Below are 16,510 nucleotides of genomic sequence, written 5' to 3'. Positions count from 1 at the left end.
AAGAAAGCTAAAGTATGAGCACAAATACTTAAATACTTTTTCAAAGATGAGCTAGCTGCACAGGTAGGGTCATGGATTTTGCTTGTGTATTCTAGAATTATACCCATGCATTTGGCAGGCAGTGCAGCACATGCATTGTTGTTCACAAAAAGAAGGAAGTTGTGACAACTGCAGATTTGTTGACCCTATTAACAAGTTTTTAATGGGAAATTACACAGAAGGCCAGGACAATCAAACTGCTTTTAAGCAACCATATATGATTTTCTCTTTTTAATTGGAACATCTGTATTGTCTTCTATTTCACATCCTTATACAATTTCCCTTAACAGTTGCCATAGATGATTGGATTACTCATATTGCTTCAGAATATTTGCAAAACTCTTGTACACTTGGGTTGTCGTTCACTCTTCCTCGCTGATGTTGCAATTCAAAAACCTCTCCGGTAAATCTTGTGTTAAGTATTATCTATCTATATATACCTGCAACAATATAGCTTATGCAGTTAACCGATTCATACAGTTTATCATTTGCTGGTTTGGGGATGTCTTCTTTTATAGTTTCCCCTTCATCTTCCTGCAAACATACCTAACAGCGTACTGTACTATGTTGGCATCTTCGTATGTAATTGGCTGGTCTACAGGTCCACTATCCACATGACAAACTGGAAATGACTCTTTGATCATTACTACAGCAAATCTGTTATTTCCTGATAAAATGTGGGTCCAGGATTTTCAATACCAACCTGAGCAAAGAACTTCTCCCATAAAGCATGAAATCCTACTGCAGTTCAAACTGAATGGTACAGTGTATACTCCCTGCACAATTCGGATTTCTTGGTCTGAAAGGATATTTCCTTATTGGAGGTAGCAAAACAGGCTTGCAGTCAAAGAAGTATTTGAATTGCTCATATTTTTTCCAGCAATCTATAAGTGGCTCACAGAGACTTGCAGCGGGTTCTACTAGAAGGTGGAAACTACTGTCCTTAGTAATGCTCTCAATAGCTTTCTTCAGCATGTTAAAACTCGCTAGCTTAGCCTAGCTAAATGCCTACACAGCTCCGTGCTTATATATTACTCAACTAGTATAAATCATAGCAAGTCAGTAGAAAATAAAATGATATATTTAGCCATATAACATATAAGTCACTAAATCGGCTTGTTGGCCATAAACCTATATGACGTAGCAAAATATTCTTCTATGCTAAACTAATTACTTTGAGAAGTGCCGGCATACAAAACGGAGCTTCCAATCCCGTGTTGTTAGTATAGTGTCTATGGTTGAACAAACATTTTCTGTGTGGTTTTTGCTGCATATCAACCACTAATCAGCCAGCACTTCCCTGTAATCTTGTGTCTGGACTTCAATTCCCACAACTTTGTGAGCACTCGTGATACTGCTTTGCTTGTCCAACTGCTCAGATTTTCTATCTTATTTGGTGGGAAACTCTACAAGCAGCTACAAGTACTGCGAAGGTTAATAAATTGAGTGTAAATTTCAGATGCGTGCTCACTTTCCTTGGCAAGTTATATTCTTTAACACCGTTTGACTTGTGTAAGAGATTGAACTGTTTTATTTGTAATGGTGATTTTTGCAGTTGTGTAACTTGTAGAGTAGGCACATTTCTGTAGGTGTTGTAATGCTGCTTTAGGAATTTTGATTTTGTTGTTGTGTACTGTAAGGTTAGGCATTTTTGTTTGTTTTTCTGCATGCATGTTTTGTAATATAGGATAGAATTTTGTGCATAGTTTTGTACCTATAAATACTTTGAATCAATGAATAATACTTAGTCAAAGCTCATTGAACTATTTACGAGTAAAGCCCAGCGTGACAGAGCTAGTCCCGCTGTGACATTTGGTGACAGGAGTGTTTCTTTAGCTACCCAGCTAGCTACTTTCATGACTGTATGCCAAAGCAACGCCGCCAAGATGTCAAACACTACAGCCCTAGAGGACATGGTTCGAATGTTAGTAGAAGAGCGTGCTTCTCGCGAGGAAGAGATTGTTACTGAGAGAAAACTCCACCAAGCTGAAATGGAACAACGGGAGAAACTAGTTACAGCACAGATGCAACAGATGCGGGACCACATGCAAGCCCTAATGGACGTGGTAACAAGTAAGGAGAAAGCTCCACCACCCCGCAATTCATTAGAAGTTAAGCTTGTGCCCCTCTCAGCTAAGGATGACATTGAAGCGTACTTGGTGACTTTTGAACTCGTCATGCAAGCTCACGAGATCCCAGAAAACCGATGGCCAATTCACCTCACTCCACAACTAACCGGTAAAACTCAACTGGCGTATGTAGCTTTTTCGCCAGCTGATGTGGGAGATTATAGTGCAGTTAAGGCAGCTATCTTAGCTCGATATGACAGAAGCTTATTGCCGACGATTTCGTACTGCGTGATTTGGATCGGTTTTCTAAAATCCAAGACAGCAATCTGTGGACTATTTTTATTGATAAATTCATGGAACATGTAACAGCCACTTATTAAGAGTAGCTGTACAGTACATCGCAAAGCCAATCCCTAACCAGCACTTTCCACTGGAAAAAAGGATAACACACAAAATATTCCGTATCACACAACACTATAATGATGAACCACTAACTACTGTACCATATTGGTGATGAACCGAGTAGCAAACTAGCAAATACCTTGCAAACAGTTCAGTGAAGGGTTGATCACGGATGCCGTCATTGAGGGGAACATTAACACTGTAGAATGATCCTCTTCCCTCACCAACCTTGTCCACACTACCAGTACCTGTAGCGTAGAGTGATGTCATTATAACATCACTGTGTAGAGGGGTCATGGTACTGTATGATACCTCTATGTAATGCATGTGTGTGTGCGTGTGTGTGTGTGTGTGTGTGTGTGTGTGTGTGTGTGTGTGTGTGTGTGTGTGTGTGTGTGTGTGTGTGTGTGTGTGTGTGTGTGTGTGTGTGTGCGTGCGTGCATGAGTACACTGCGTGTAGAGTAGGGTGTATCTATATTACTCCCACCCACTCACCAGGATAAAATCCAGCCTCATACTTGTGGAATGACACAGTCATGACATTACGAGAGAAGCTAAATGCATTCTCCACAGCTGTAGAAAGAGAGATTTACACAACATGTACAAGAGCAGTATAGAAAAACTATTACTACAATATCTGGCAAAAGCCAGGGGAAGTCGGCTATGCATCATAGCCCTATGATGCATTGCTACTGTATATGTGTTTGGCATTTGAAATTGACATGAGTCCTTTTGTCATATTCACGCGAAGTGTACATAATTATTTTAGTGTTTGCTAGGAAAGCCACACAAATTTGTTGGGTGGTTGATATAAGGATTCTGAGAGCTGTAGTTTAGCCATTTCGTGAATTGCATTGATACTGATGTGTGTGGGGTTGAACTCTTCTTTGAGGATCACACAAGATGTGTGATGATTGGGGAAAAGCACACGGTGTACACTAAACTCATCACTACATTACTACAATACGAAGTGTTATGGGAAACAGTGATCTGTACAAAACAAAATACAAGTCAGGCTACATGAGGTAAGCTCGCAGGAAATTTTAGAGCAAATGATTTTATCTAGCTGTACATCATGCCATATACATACGCAGTTACGTATGTACAGTATATGTACGTACATACAATACATACACACATATGTACAACATGTTACATATATACGTACCATCTCCATGATGAAGATCAAGGTCAATATACAGAATACGTTGGAACCCCTCCTCTAACTTGAGTATGGCCAGTACTATATCATTACAGTAACAGTGACCACCAGCCTCATCCCTGTGTAGATGATATGGGGTCATGTGAGCTCTAGTGATGCATTACACATGTATGTATACTGTATTTATAGGGCCCAATAGTTTGCTGTTTTGATACACTTCTTACTAATTTTTTACATCCTCGACAATGAATGTACTAAGCAATTGGCATACCGTAACATGATAGTTACTGTACATGTACATGAGGTGCATGTGTCATGCAACAAGTGCCCCTCACTGTAGATCATTGTGCTCCAGTGCACTTCGTGTGACATGCATCCCATAATGAATTGGTCATTAGATTATGAAACTTTACAACATAGGTAAGCCAAAGCTTATTAGACTACCTGTCTATATTTGGTGATGTAAATATTAAACAGGTGATTGTGCTGGGCATGTCACCTGTACAAGACATGTGCGGGATTTCAAGTTGGCTGGTTTTGTCTTCACTTCACAGTGACTACCATACTAACAGTCTGTGCTTACCTTCCAGCATGGTGCCACCCTCCATACCAGTTGATAGCCACTGTGGCTTCTTTTTGGAGCAGACATTTGGCAGCTGTAATTGAAGCTCCACCCACTAAACTGCAGTAGTCGTAGACTCCTTTGAATAGTGGACAATCATATGCTGGTGGGAGTGAAATAATACACATAAATAGTTAATGTGTGCACTATTGAACACACACACACACACACTGTATGTGGCATTTGGCAACACCAGTATACAGTACGTACCGTATGGAGTCAAACTTTCGTAGTAAAATAATTTCATAATTTTCGTAAATAGTGTGTAGTTATGAATTTTTTCCTACGAATATTCGGTTCGCTTTTTCAAGGCCTCTTCGAAATCCTTGCAAGTAGCACTTCCTTCTCCAAATGGCCCATTATCCCGAGAAATACTGTCAACCGCTATATCCCCAGTAAAGGTCGAGCTGGAAAACCCTCAAGAATCAATGTGAAGATTCAAGAAAGAGATGATGCTGTTAGAGATACCACTGTAAAGTGCTAATAAATACTGTACGATGGGAAACAGAAGGCCGCTATTGAAAACTATGCACTGGTACACGTGAGCTAGTCTGGCGTAGCCGACCTGCGCGCGTAGCGCGAGGGTCTGGTGACAGCCGCATTCAGTACCTGTGCCAGTCTTACGAAAAACTGGAGTGTCCAATCAGATCGCTTAGTGACCAATCAACAACATTCTATGACGTTATTTCTGATTTGGCCACTGATTACGGCGAGCTTCTCATGTCTTTTCCACAACCAGCACAAATGTAAGGGTTTGTAGAGGAAATAGACATTATTCAGTGCAAGTACAGTAGCTGTCGCGCTCTGTTACCGGAAATTGTCCACGTATTTCGCATGTATTTTCAAATTTAATTGGAGCATCCCCTCTCCTCAGAAATAACGAACACGTTGTGCTTCTTTTTTTGGCAAATGCCCAACAATATTTCCACTCTCTGTTACTTTTACAGCAAATGGATCGTGCGTGTTGCCTATCTTCCTCTGGCAAAGAAGCATTTCTTCTAGAATCGGCGTCCATCCGCCACCCTTGTATACTGCGTGAATCTTTTCACGCAGGAAGAAAACTGTACTTCTGGCATTGTCGTTATCGATCACTAGCACCTCAGCTGGTTAGAAGTCCGTCTGCATCTCAATTAAATTAGCTATAATTATGAAAATAAACCGCTAGTGTAGCTCAGCATATTTTTACTAACACCATACCTGTTTCACTGCCCATACAAAAGTCTCAATAGTAGCAGTGAAATTTATCCCGTATTTCACTGACAGCAGTGAAAAAGTTGTAATTGCAATTTCATTGGCTAGAATTTATGTTAACAATGTAGTGCCAATTAGTGTCGACGCGTGTTTAGTACATAGTGACAAATTGCGTACATGGCAACGCTAATGCACAGCATGCGTATATGCAGCGAGTATGGTATTAACTGGGAATAGCATGGGTAGCAGTGAAATTTGGGATAAATACCAGTCTTGTTGTATTGGAAATGGTAAATTTCACTCGGCTTCGCCTCGTGAAATTTATCCCCATTTCCAATATAACACTCGTGATATTTATCCCAAATTTCACTGCTACCCATGCTATTACTAGTACGAATTATTTTATTACGAAAAGTTTGTTTGGCGAATATTTTCAACTTTTACAAAATTTTTGCGCTACGAAAATTTGGCGCTATACGGTAAATACTCCAATACAACAGTCATGGCCGGGGCTGTTTGAGATGCTACATTTATACAGACAGCAGGAGTTAAATTCCAAACAGTATTTCCCTGACATTTAGGCTTACATCATACAATACACTGGCAAAGGTAATGTGAATACAATGTACCAATGACATACCAATTCCATGTTGCTCTAATTCTTCTGTCAAATAGTCGTCAGCTATTTCGTCAGATGAAACATATTCATTGGCTGTTGCTAGGCAATCCAAATACGAAGCAGCATGAAATGAGTGTAGATCTGCCTTGCTAGCTGCCTGAGGTGCAATTATCCTAGAAATACCTTGCATAATTCAACCAAATACAAATATTTATAATTGAATAACAATATACTGGGACTAAAGCCACCTTACCTTAACGCTTCAGTGAGTTTGTAGGCCTCTATGAGCCCTTGAACAAGTAGGGACTAGAGAAATAGACACTGATAAAAACAAAACTGATGCATTTACACATCAAAAACACACACAAAGTACAAAATACTGGCGGCACACTTACCCTGCCCACAAACTTCGGGTTCCTGTTGCTAATCTCCAGTAGTTGTGGCGAATGGAGCAAACAGCAAGTGGGGGCAGCAGGGGCAGCCATCACGTGAAAGACAATCTTATTTGGTGTATTTCAAACTTCCGTTCCGCTTAACGGAAATACAAAGAATTTAAGAAATCTAATTCAAATCAAGTGACTTACGATTGTGGGCCTTTTCCTTGGCAACCAACTCGACCGCCACTACAGAGGGTCTTATGTCGCTGCTCGAGGGTACAAGATAGCGTAAAAATGAATTATATTGCCAGTTTGCTTGGGAGAGGTCGTGTTAAAATGAAGGGTAAGTACCTACATGGTAATGAATGTTTTAATACCTACATGTTTAATAAAATAGTGACTACTACTTATATGAAAGTTCAGTGAGGTACCCCACCCTAAAATAGTAATCCCTGGACTTTAGGAAAGGAAGTAGCCTGGGCAGTAAAGTACTCAGACAGGGCTTACATGATTTTTTTTGTTTAGAAATTTGGCAGGGTGCATAAAGCCTACATTCATATGGAATAGTGTTTGATGTGTTAGTGATACCTAGTTGCAGTAACATTGAAAGCTTACATGATTGTTATCTTTGGTTGTACATGGGTGCATCAGGTTATAGAGCATTTTAGAAGTGTCCGAGGATGCGACATCAGAAAATATGCTTGATGTAGTATTATTAGAAAAACAGAGTTTAGAAATTTACAAACAGTGATATTTTAGTACTTAAGACCACTTTTAATGTTTCTTGGGCTTGAGCGACCTTTGAAATAAAGCCACGAAAGGTTGTGAGTACTACCTTATAAGGAACACCAAATATAGCTTGCAACTGACAAGTGCGGCTGCCACAGCAATCAAATGTGCCATATGACATGCAGTTCGCTCTTCAACCAGTAAGATTTAGTTTAAGATTTAGTTGAAGTGGCCTTATCTTCCAGCAGAGAAAACTGAACAGTAAAAGTCATAGATCCAGGGAGAATCTTCTGTTTTAGTAAATGTTAGAAGAGCATGAGCCCTGTTTGTGTGTTCTACCATAGTCTCAACTGTATGAAATACTATTCTTGAAGTGTACCAGTGTATGATATAGGATAACTGTTATAAAATTTGAGATACGTACCTGCTGTTATACATTCTCTACATGCTAAAATTTCTCCGAAACACACATACGTATATGTTGCATTATTTTGTTCATGGTACACTCATTTTCAATACTCAAATACAAAGCAGTCGCAGTGTGTACATGTCATGCATACGTAATGTGAATCAGTTGGTATTTCCTTCAACAGTACTGTATTACTATAGTTAGCGCTTCATGTATTTGTGACAGAAGTGGCGGTGCTGATGTTGCACCTCAGGGAGTCTATATTCGGTTGTGACAAACTATGTGGTACCATGTTCTACGTACATGTAGATATGTAGTACCTACTGTGTAGTGTACCTTCAATTGTGGTCTTGTGATTATTTCATTTCCACTTTTATACCAGCAACTAGGCCAGTGCTTATACACTATCGGTCACAAACACATTGGAGTCAACTTCATAACTATTTTCTCTGTGACAATCTTTTGCTTCTTGGCTTGTGATACTGCACAGAATTGTTACTGCACTAACCATTCATTTGAGACCTGGTGTTTATATTGCACTCTGGCATTTGTACAGTTGTATAAAACCATTTCAGGGTTAATAAATAAATAATAAATGTATATACTTACAGTAGGTCTTTTACTAGCAGAAATAGTGTTGTATGTAGTGGATGGGTTGGACATGTGTTCATATCCCTCCCTCCCACAGTGTCATACAGGTGTATATCAAGCTCACTAATGATGAGGTCACCTACCCCAAGAGATCAGTACCAACAACTAGTCAATGATGGTAATGTTGAGGATGATCCTCATCAAATGACTGTGTTGGATGTGTTAGATGATCTGCATCATCAGCTATCTGATTATCTGCCTCCTACCCCATCTGTGTTTGGAAGGGTGTGTGTGTGTGTGTGTGTGTGTAGTGTATGTGTAGTGTGTGTGTGTGTGTGCGTGCGTGCGTGCGTGCGTGCGTGTATGTGTAGTGCGTGTGTGTGCGTGTGTGCGTGCGTGGGTGTGTGTGTGTGCGTGCGTGCGTGCGTGCGTGCGTGTGTAGTGTGTGTGTGTGTGTGTGTGTGTGTGTGTGTGTGTGTGTGTGTGTGTGTGTGTGTGTGTGTGTGTGTGTGTGTGTGTAGAAGTTGATTTTGTAACTCATACTCTTATATTTCAGTTGTTCAGACGTGATGTTAACAGAAAAGTCAAAGGTGTCTACGTACATGGAAATGTAGGTGAGTGCTCCCAGTAGCATGATGAGTGACTACTTGTCATTTATAATATTGATGCAAAAGAATTGAATTTCTCCATAATATACGTATATACATATAGTATACATATTGTAGGTATAAGTGTCATTATTGTATCTTGTACAGGTTCTGGGAAGACAATGTTAATGGACCTGTTCTATGATACTGTGGAGCTGGATAAAAAGAAGAGAGTTCATTTCAACTCCTTCATGTTGGATGTACACGATAGTGAGTGGATAAAAGTGACGTGAATGATAGAGAGGTTTTTCATTTTCCTTTGTGGAATATATCATCTTATGTATGTGCCCTTTATCATCATTGGCCTTTGGAGAATGTGATGGTTAATTATTGGGTTACATTTATCAAACAACAATCTTTGGCTTTGAAGAGCCTCCATACAATCGTGATAAAAAATTGTGAACAGTACAACAATTATGAGAAAACTAGTATAGATGCTGTGTTTATTACAATCCGCTGCCACTGGTGACTGAACCATCTTGTTGCTCCTTGTAGTAGCTGCTGTTGTCATCCTTGTGACAAATCATTAGGTGTACTGTAGTAAGTTGTAATCTCGTACAAGACCTTATATTAAGGTACAGTAGCACCCCCTGCCCTTCATTCAGGATCTGGCGTTTATTAATATGGACAAATATGGTATGCTTTTAAAAAGGAAAACCGTAAAAGTTTTTCAACATTTATTTAGTTTGTTACTGTGTAGAGTAGGGTACCACCATATATGGTACGTTCAAGTTCATCAGTTATTCTTTGCTATTCTCAATTAAGGGATACACAAGTTCAAGGCAACCATCAGCCAATCAAGAAGTGGAGGAAGGAGACAATCTTATGATCCTATTCCACCAGTGGCTACTGATATATCATCAGAAGCTCACCTGTTGTGTTTTGATGAGTTTCAGGTAAGAGTGTAGATGTGTTTGAAGTATCATCAAATCATGTGAAGGTACAATGACCTCTATCCAAAATGATGTCACAAACATAGCCAATGGTGGGAGACTTTAATATTTTCGAATATAGGTGCCTATGGAGAAAAATTTTTGATTGATCATATTTCAGCCAAAATAGAAGATACGGAGCTCTAACTAACGGGTATGGTTATAAATAATATAAGGATGAACTTACACTATAGTCTAAATTTACAACCAAAATCTTCCAAAAGACGCTTAAATGATTCACTGTAATGTCTTATAACCATAACTGTTGGCTGTAGCTCCGTATCTTTTTTCTCGGCTGAAATATGACCGATCAAAAAAATTTCTCCATAGGCGTCTGTACTATATAGGGCTGCACCGATTCCATTTTTTACCGATACTTCAAATACCAAATACTCAGCTGGGAAGTATCTGCAAGTACAAATACCGATACCAAGTACCTTAAAGTAGCTCCTTCATAGTTCACACATTTATTATATAGTGCATTTCATGGTATTCTTGTACGCGTTTTCAGTATGGTTCATGTTTATAATGAAATGGCCAATCAAGATTTACAAAGAAGGAAGCCACTGAAATGCAAACCAGTGGATATTCCAGTATTCCTCTGGAGAAGTGTAGATAATATCATAACGGTGCTTACAAAATCACAAAATATTCTAATCACTTCTAGCTACCTGATTGCTCTATTAGAGTTATTGACTGTTCTATTAGAGTATATTGATCTTTTTTCAGTAAAACGTTTTCACATGTAGGTTTCAGCATAGATCAGTAATTTTGCTGGTAGTTATTAGTGTTACACTTGATGCTTTTAGGCGTCCACTGTGCTAGTAAAATAAGCAAGTACAAACAAATGTTATTTTATTCTCACACGTGATAAGAATCGGTATCTGCAACAATATAATGGCCGATTCCGATACTTCATGAAAACAGCATGATACTAGAATCGGTTCAGCCCTAGTCTGTACTCGAAAATATTGAAGTCCCCCCACTATTGGTGGCCATTTTATGTCTGTGACGTCATTTTGGATAGAGGTCATGGTAGTGTATTGTGTGCCATTCATGGGCACATGTGATTTAAAACTGCAAATATCATTTGTTGTTGTACTGCTGGACAAACTATTTTATGGTAAACTACATTGTAGTGTATATTAATATCTGAACATTTTTAAAACAGACTTGGAAGTCTCATCAAACTCTGTGACATATACCTACTCTAAGTACTGTAATAGAGCAGTCATGTTGTGAATAATCAGGTTGGAATGTGACAGCAAAAGTTCATAATACACTGAGGAGATTGTCCTCCTGCATATCATAAAGCGATCATGCAATACTTCCTAGTTTACCTGTTTAACTAATAATGTCATTAATTGAACATAAACATTGATTGTACTGTATGATGCCTAACAATGTTGCTGGCAACTGATTGAACCAACCTCAGTTTTGCTCACTGTACTACAAACATACCTCCTTCATGGCTTTGTATGCATTTCTTGCTAGGCTATTTACGTGTATGGCTGTCTTGAGCATCTTGTACCACTGATCTCTCTACAGGGTGACTTGTTTCTAGATGAACTCTCTACAGGGTGACTTGCATGTAGCTGAATTGTCTATCAGATCTTGTGTGTGGTACAATGCTTACAATTCTAGCACTTTATGGCTTCATGTAGGTTGTAGAGAATGACTGAGACATTAATTAGAGTGTATTGTGATGTAATACTTAGTCATGTGTGTACTGTTATAGTGCATGTAATGTGTCATTGTTATCCTACCAATCACACTAGTACGAGTCTTTTCTCACCAGTCTACGAACCTCCCGTCTGTTGTTACGACATAAGTCACAAAACTTTACACTATGTTGTTCCATCATCACTTTACGATACACCTTTCTACAAGGGTATATGGTATAGACATAAGACTGTCATGCTTATGAAGTTGAGCATTATGCTTTTGAGCAGTGCTCCGACCGACTGGCTGACTGATGCCTCCAGCTAACTACTATGGACAAGGTTACTTATTTGATTTCTTCACTGTTAGTGTTTGATGTCGCTTCAGCCCAAGACATGCCTCTTTGCCAACTGTAGTAGACACAGTGCATGCATCATGGACTTATCTTTGTGTTCCATTTCTTTCTCCACTACCACGTTGGTGTTGATTGGCGTAATTCATGATGGCTTCAGTGCTTTAATTTCCATGGGTTGATTGCAGAGACACTTCTTGTACTATTCTTCATTTGTAATGCTCCTATCAATGTTATGCCTCAGGACAGGTTGGGTATCGGGTGTGGATTTGTTGGAGGTTTGTCACTTGAACTCGTCCCCAGGGTATTTGTAGCTACTTGTAGTTTAACAAGTAGAGGCAATACTGTTAGTGATTCCCGGGGTAAAATATGTGGAGATTTGTAACATGAAGCTGTCTTCAGGGGTGGGTTTTTTTGTCAGACACACCCACCAATCCCCACATCTGTATAGGTGGGTTGATATGTGCATATGAGTGGAACATAACTGAAACTGAAGCAGATTGGGCTCTTGGCATACATAGATTGCAGTGTGTTAAATTGATACATTTTTGTAATGATCATATTGAGTCCATATAAAGAAAGAAATAATATTATGATGTGTTTTATTAAATTCACTACCTACACGCTCAGGTGACAGATATAGCTGATGCGATGATATTGAAAAGATTGTTCACTACACTTTTCAACAATGGAGTGGTTATGGTGGCCACCTCTAATAGGCACCCTGATGGTACTGTTGTATAAGCCACATATAACTTAAATTAGTGTGTGTTTTTGTTCTGTTTTGTAGACCTATACAAACATGGTTTGCAGAGAAGCAATTTTGTACCTTTTATTGGAGTATTAAAGGTGTGTGTGTGTGTGTGTGTGTGTGTGTGTGTGTGTGTGTGTGTGTGTGTGTGTGTGTGTGTGTGTGTGTGTGTGTGTGTGTGTGTGTGTGTGTGTGTGTGTGTGTGTGTGTGTGTGTGTGTGTGTGTGTGTGTGTGTGTGTGTGTGTGTGTGTGTGTGTGTGTGTGTGTGTGTGTGTGTGTGTGTGTGTGTGTGTGTGTGTGTGTGTGTGTGTGTGTGTGTGTGTGTGTGTGTGTGTGTGTGTGTGTGTGTGTGTGTGTGTGTGTGTGTGTGTGTGTGTGTGTGTGTGTGTGTGTGTGTGTGTGTGTGTGTGTGTGTGTGTGTGTGTGTGTGTGTGTGTGTGTGTGTGTGTGTGTGTGTGTGTGTGTGTGTGTGTGTGTGTGTGTGTGTGTGTGTGTGTGTGTGTGTGTGTGTGTGTGTGTGTGTGTGTGTGTGTGTGTGTGTGTGTGTGTGTGTGTGTGTGTGTGTGTGTGTGTGTGTGTGTGTGTGTGTGTGTGTGTGTGTGTGTTGAGGTCATGTATACATATTTGTAATGTACAGTGAAATGTCTCTTAACACTCTCTGAATTGAGGACACAAAAACGTCAATAATAAGTTCACAAAGTGTCTGTTATAGAGAGGTTACACTACTGTATAATACAGTGCATACCACATCTTCTAATGTCTACACTACTACAGGACCACTGTCATATACTATCACTAGATTCTTCCATTGACTATCGTAGGAAGTGTAAGTTGGTAACACTAATGAACACTTAGCTTATTGTGGTATCCTCTCGTAGTGCTTGCAACAGCTGGGCAACTTTACTTAAGGTACTGTACATTGAATATCAGTTTGTACTCATGTGGTCATGTACCCAGGCCTGCATGTACCAGTGCTTGTTTGTGTGTGTGTTTGGATATTATAAGTACATGGAACACTGTGATTCTTTGTACGTCAGCATTAGTGGCTTCATGTGATCCAAAGGCTTTTAAATTTTAAAGGTCAAGTGATAATACGTACATATATACTAGAGGTGGAATGACACAGGATTTGAAAGTATCGATACATTTCCCCAAAAATACCATGATACAACGATATGTTGCAATACTACAAAGTAGTGCACAAAGATTTTCTTAAGGACTGATAGAATATTTTCTCCAATCTAACTATGTGGCAATACTGACTCAATAATTTGGTTATTAACTGGCACCTGCATTTCAATAGTAAAACTTTTTGCCATACACAGTTATGGATATATTGTTCAAGACGTCGTACCACGATACACGGTGTATAAATGGATTAAAATTTGTATTGATGCCTGTATCACTCTCTGGCGTATTGTGATACGGTGATGTATTGATGTATCATCCCATCTCCAGGGTTCTTCCTACGCTGGTTGGCAGTGGTTCAAAGCGACCAATACCTCTATAAACAGGCTAACACCCTCTTATGTCTGACCAGTATAATTCTTACATATATCACTGATTCACGTGCAATATACTCTAATATAACTCACAGCATATCAGTTCATGTTAACTATAGGCTATCACTTAGGAATTTCTGGGCAGAACCCTGCATCTCTAATATGTATATGGGTGTCTTTTAAGACTGTACTGTTGTATTTGGGTGACTGCTTGCAGGTGTACTGTATGTATATTGCATTGTGTGGGCCTGGGCCCTGGTAGCTTAAATTCTGGCTATGGCTCTTATCTATTCTAAATGTTTCTTCTCTAGTCCAAACACTGCAGAGAATAATAATCGTCTTAATGTAATGTTTGAGCGACTTTGTGAAGGAAACACTGATGGTACGGTAGCTATGTAAACAGTTTACATGCTGTGATATTTGTTGTGTTGTATAGTCATCCATCCACAGACACTTCACTTCCTGGGCAGGGAATTTCTTGTTCCCAGAGCATTCAAGTCAGTAGCTTGGTTCACATTTTCTGATATTTGTAGACAGGTGATTTTTACTAGATTTCATCTATCAATTATTTCAAACTATTCTTGTCTTAGCCAACAAGTTCTGCGGATTATCTCGAGATCTGTAGACATTTTGACTTTGTGTTTGTTCAGGATATACCCAAAATGACCCTCAGTGATAAAACTGAGGCTAGGAGATTTATTAATTTTATTGACACTTTGTATGATAATAAGGTATGTTGTGTCTATTTATTAGTTTGGTGTATTGTGATTGGCTATTTTTTGGTAGGTGGGGCTGGTGTGCAGTGCAGAGTGTCCTGCAGATCAGTTGTTCACTAGATCACATGATACAGTTAAACACATTGAAGAAGCAAGGTTGTTAATGGATGATCTGAATATACAGGAGGTAAAACAAGTCTAGACTTTCCTATACACCGTAGATAACATGTTTGTGAATTTGCGTAATAATTTTCTGGTGAATTGTCAGTATTCAGGTAGGTAGCTATATAACTATTGTATAAACCATTACAAAGTTTATACCCACATTTGTTGTTGTTTAAAACTGGAAAAGTCACCAAGGGCTGCACCGATTCCAGTATTGGGCTGATACTGCTGTTTTCTTGGGGTATTGGAATTGGCCAATGTATTGCCGCAGGTACCAGTTGTCACGTGTATCGGATGGTAATGACATCCATTTGTATTAACTTATTTCACAGGCAAAATAAATGCTTGAAAGCATCAAGCACAATGTTAGTAGCTAATAACAGGCAAAAACATTCTTCTATGCTGAAATTTTCTCTGTGAAAATGATTTGATCTAATAGAACAGTCAGCAACTCTAATAGAGCAATGGAGTATTGGAGTATTGATAGTAATATTTCTATGATAACCATTATTTAGACTTTTTCTCAATCATAGAAGACTACTTGACTAGCTTCCAAACTGGTTTGTACTTCTAGTGAATTTTGTGCAGTTAGTCACTTCATCATGCACGCATTACAATGAATTGTCCATTATTGTGTTAAAATTTATACAGAAGTACCATGAACTACGAATGCAAATAAATAAATCAATTAATAAATTGATATATGGATGAGCTATGTATGGTGTGCATGACAAATATATGCGTGCGAAGATGAGGTATCTAAAGTACTTGATATCAGTACTCATACTTGCAGATACTGGTACTTGAAGTATTGGTAAAAAGTGGAATCAGTACAGCCCTGATATCAGCTAGTAGTGTATGCTCTATTAGAGTATATTGAAGACTTGAGTGTTAGTTTTATATAATGGCTGCAGCTGGCCATTGCAGTAAAGCGTCGTCTATTCCTTGGGGATTTGGAAATACTGAAGTCACATCAGACAAATAAATCAAAGGAGCTCATCACTTGTGGAACAAAATTAAATGTAACTAAATTACGGAGGTTGATAGGCATAGCACCAGTCTCACCATTAGGACTTCCAATCCTCATAAACACAGGTACTTTACTCAAATTACACAACTGACATTTTTAATGGTGCAAGAACAAAGCCCAGGGGTGTCCTTATAATGAAACCATGTCTAGGAGTTCCAGTTTATACGAGGGGTCCACTGTATTGTAGGTAATAATCCGGTATACAGGCTGTTCCTTTACCGGTACTTTAAACTAGGTCTATGATTTGGTTGTGCTTGCATATTTATTTCTCTGTGCTTGCATATTTATTTCTCTGTGCAAGTCATTTTTACTGTTGTACTTTCCATAATAGGGTAGTGATAATGCCAAGGCAAGTATCTTCACTGGGGAAGAAGAGATGTTTGCATTCAATCGTACCATTTCACGTCTGATGGAGATGCAGACCAAAGAGTACTGGGACCAGAAGTCACTGGCCAGAACTAGTGATGTATTGCTGGATGATGATAGCTGATACGTATTTCAATAAAATTTTTTATGAATTTCAATATGATTATTAAATTCAG

The 16,510-nt window shown here is 39.0% G+C and overlaps 2 protein-coding genes across 2 annotated transcripts in view; one reads left to right on the top strand and one right to left on the bottom strand.

Annotated features, from left to right (window-relative positions):
• The window catches only part of LOC136258257 (histone deacetylase 8-like), a 17,421-nt gene extending 10,747 nt beyond the window's left edge, over nucleotides 1-6,674 (bottom strand). The window contains exons 1-7 of the mRNA XM_066051576.1: nucleotides 6,500-6,674; nucleotides 6,358-6,410; nucleotides 6,126-6,277; nucleotides 4,256-4,397; nucleotides 3,679-3,791; nucleotides 3,006-3,083; nucleotides 2,650-2,758 (exon numbers count right to left, since the gene is read on the bottom strand). Of these exons, the coding sequence (XP_065907648.1) occupies nucleotides 2,650-2,758; nucleotides 3,006-3,083; nucleotides 3,679-3,791; nucleotides 4,256-4,397; nucleotides 6,126-6,277; nucleotides 6,358-6,410; nucleotides 6,500-6,589 (737 nt within the window). The 5' untranslated portion in view covers nucleotides 6,590-6,674. The remainder of the gene's footprint in view (nucleotides 1-2,649; nucleotides 2,759-3,005; nucleotides 3,084-3,678; nucleotides 3,792-4,255; nucleotides 4,398-6,125; nucleotides 6,278-6,357; nucleotides 6,411-6,499) is intronic.
• Nucleotides 6,657-16,509, top strand: LOC136258255 (AFG1-like ATPase). The gene is made up of 14 exons (XM_066051574.1): nucleotides 6,657-6,824; nucleotides 8,308-8,495; nucleotides 8,767-8,824; nucleotides 8,966-9,067; nucleotides 9,623-9,753; nucleotides 12,434-12,533; nucleotides 12,594-12,652; nucleotides 13,330-13,381; nucleotides 13,434-13,464; nucleotides 14,369-14,439; nucleotides 14,494-14,594; nucleotides 14,648-14,788; nucleotides 14,844-14,960; nucleotides 16,300-16,509. Exons 1-14 carry the CDS (start codon nucleotides 6,776-6,778, stop codon nucleotides 16,456-16,458), a joined length of 1,359 nt encoding a protein of 452 aa, XP_065907646.1. The 5' UTR covers nucleotides 6,657-6,775; the 3' UTR covers nucleotides 16,459-16,509.
• The last annotated feature ends 1 nt before the right edge of the window (nucleotide 16,510 follows it).

The sequence above is a fragment of the Dysidea avara genome, chromosome 6 (genome assembly GCF_963678975.1).
Source record: "Dysidea avara chromosome 6, odDysAvar1.4, whole genome shotgun sequence".
In the NCBI taxonomy this organism is placed as follows: domain Eukaryota; kingdom Metazoa; phylum Porifera; class Demospongiae; order Dictyoceratida; family Dysideidae; genus Dysidea; species Dysidea avara.
Note: the sequence above shows the minus strand (reverse complement) of the source record. Positions and strands in the feature narration are given on the sequence as shown.

Excerpts from the sequence above, each read along its gene's own strand:
- LOC136258255 (XM_066051574.1), top strand. The coding sequence starts at position 6,776 with ATGAATTATATTGCCAGTTTGCTTGGGAGAGGTCGTGTTAAAATGAAG. Across the intron at positions 6,825-8,307 it reads AGGTCGTGTTAAAATGAAGG|TGTCATACAGGTGTATATCA; the intron begins GTAAGTACCTAC and ends TCCCTCCCACAG. Across the intron at positions 13,382-13,433 it reads CATTGACTATCGTAGGAAGT|TGCTTGCAACAGCTGGGCAA; the intron begins GTAAGTTGGTAA and ends ATCCTCTCGTAG.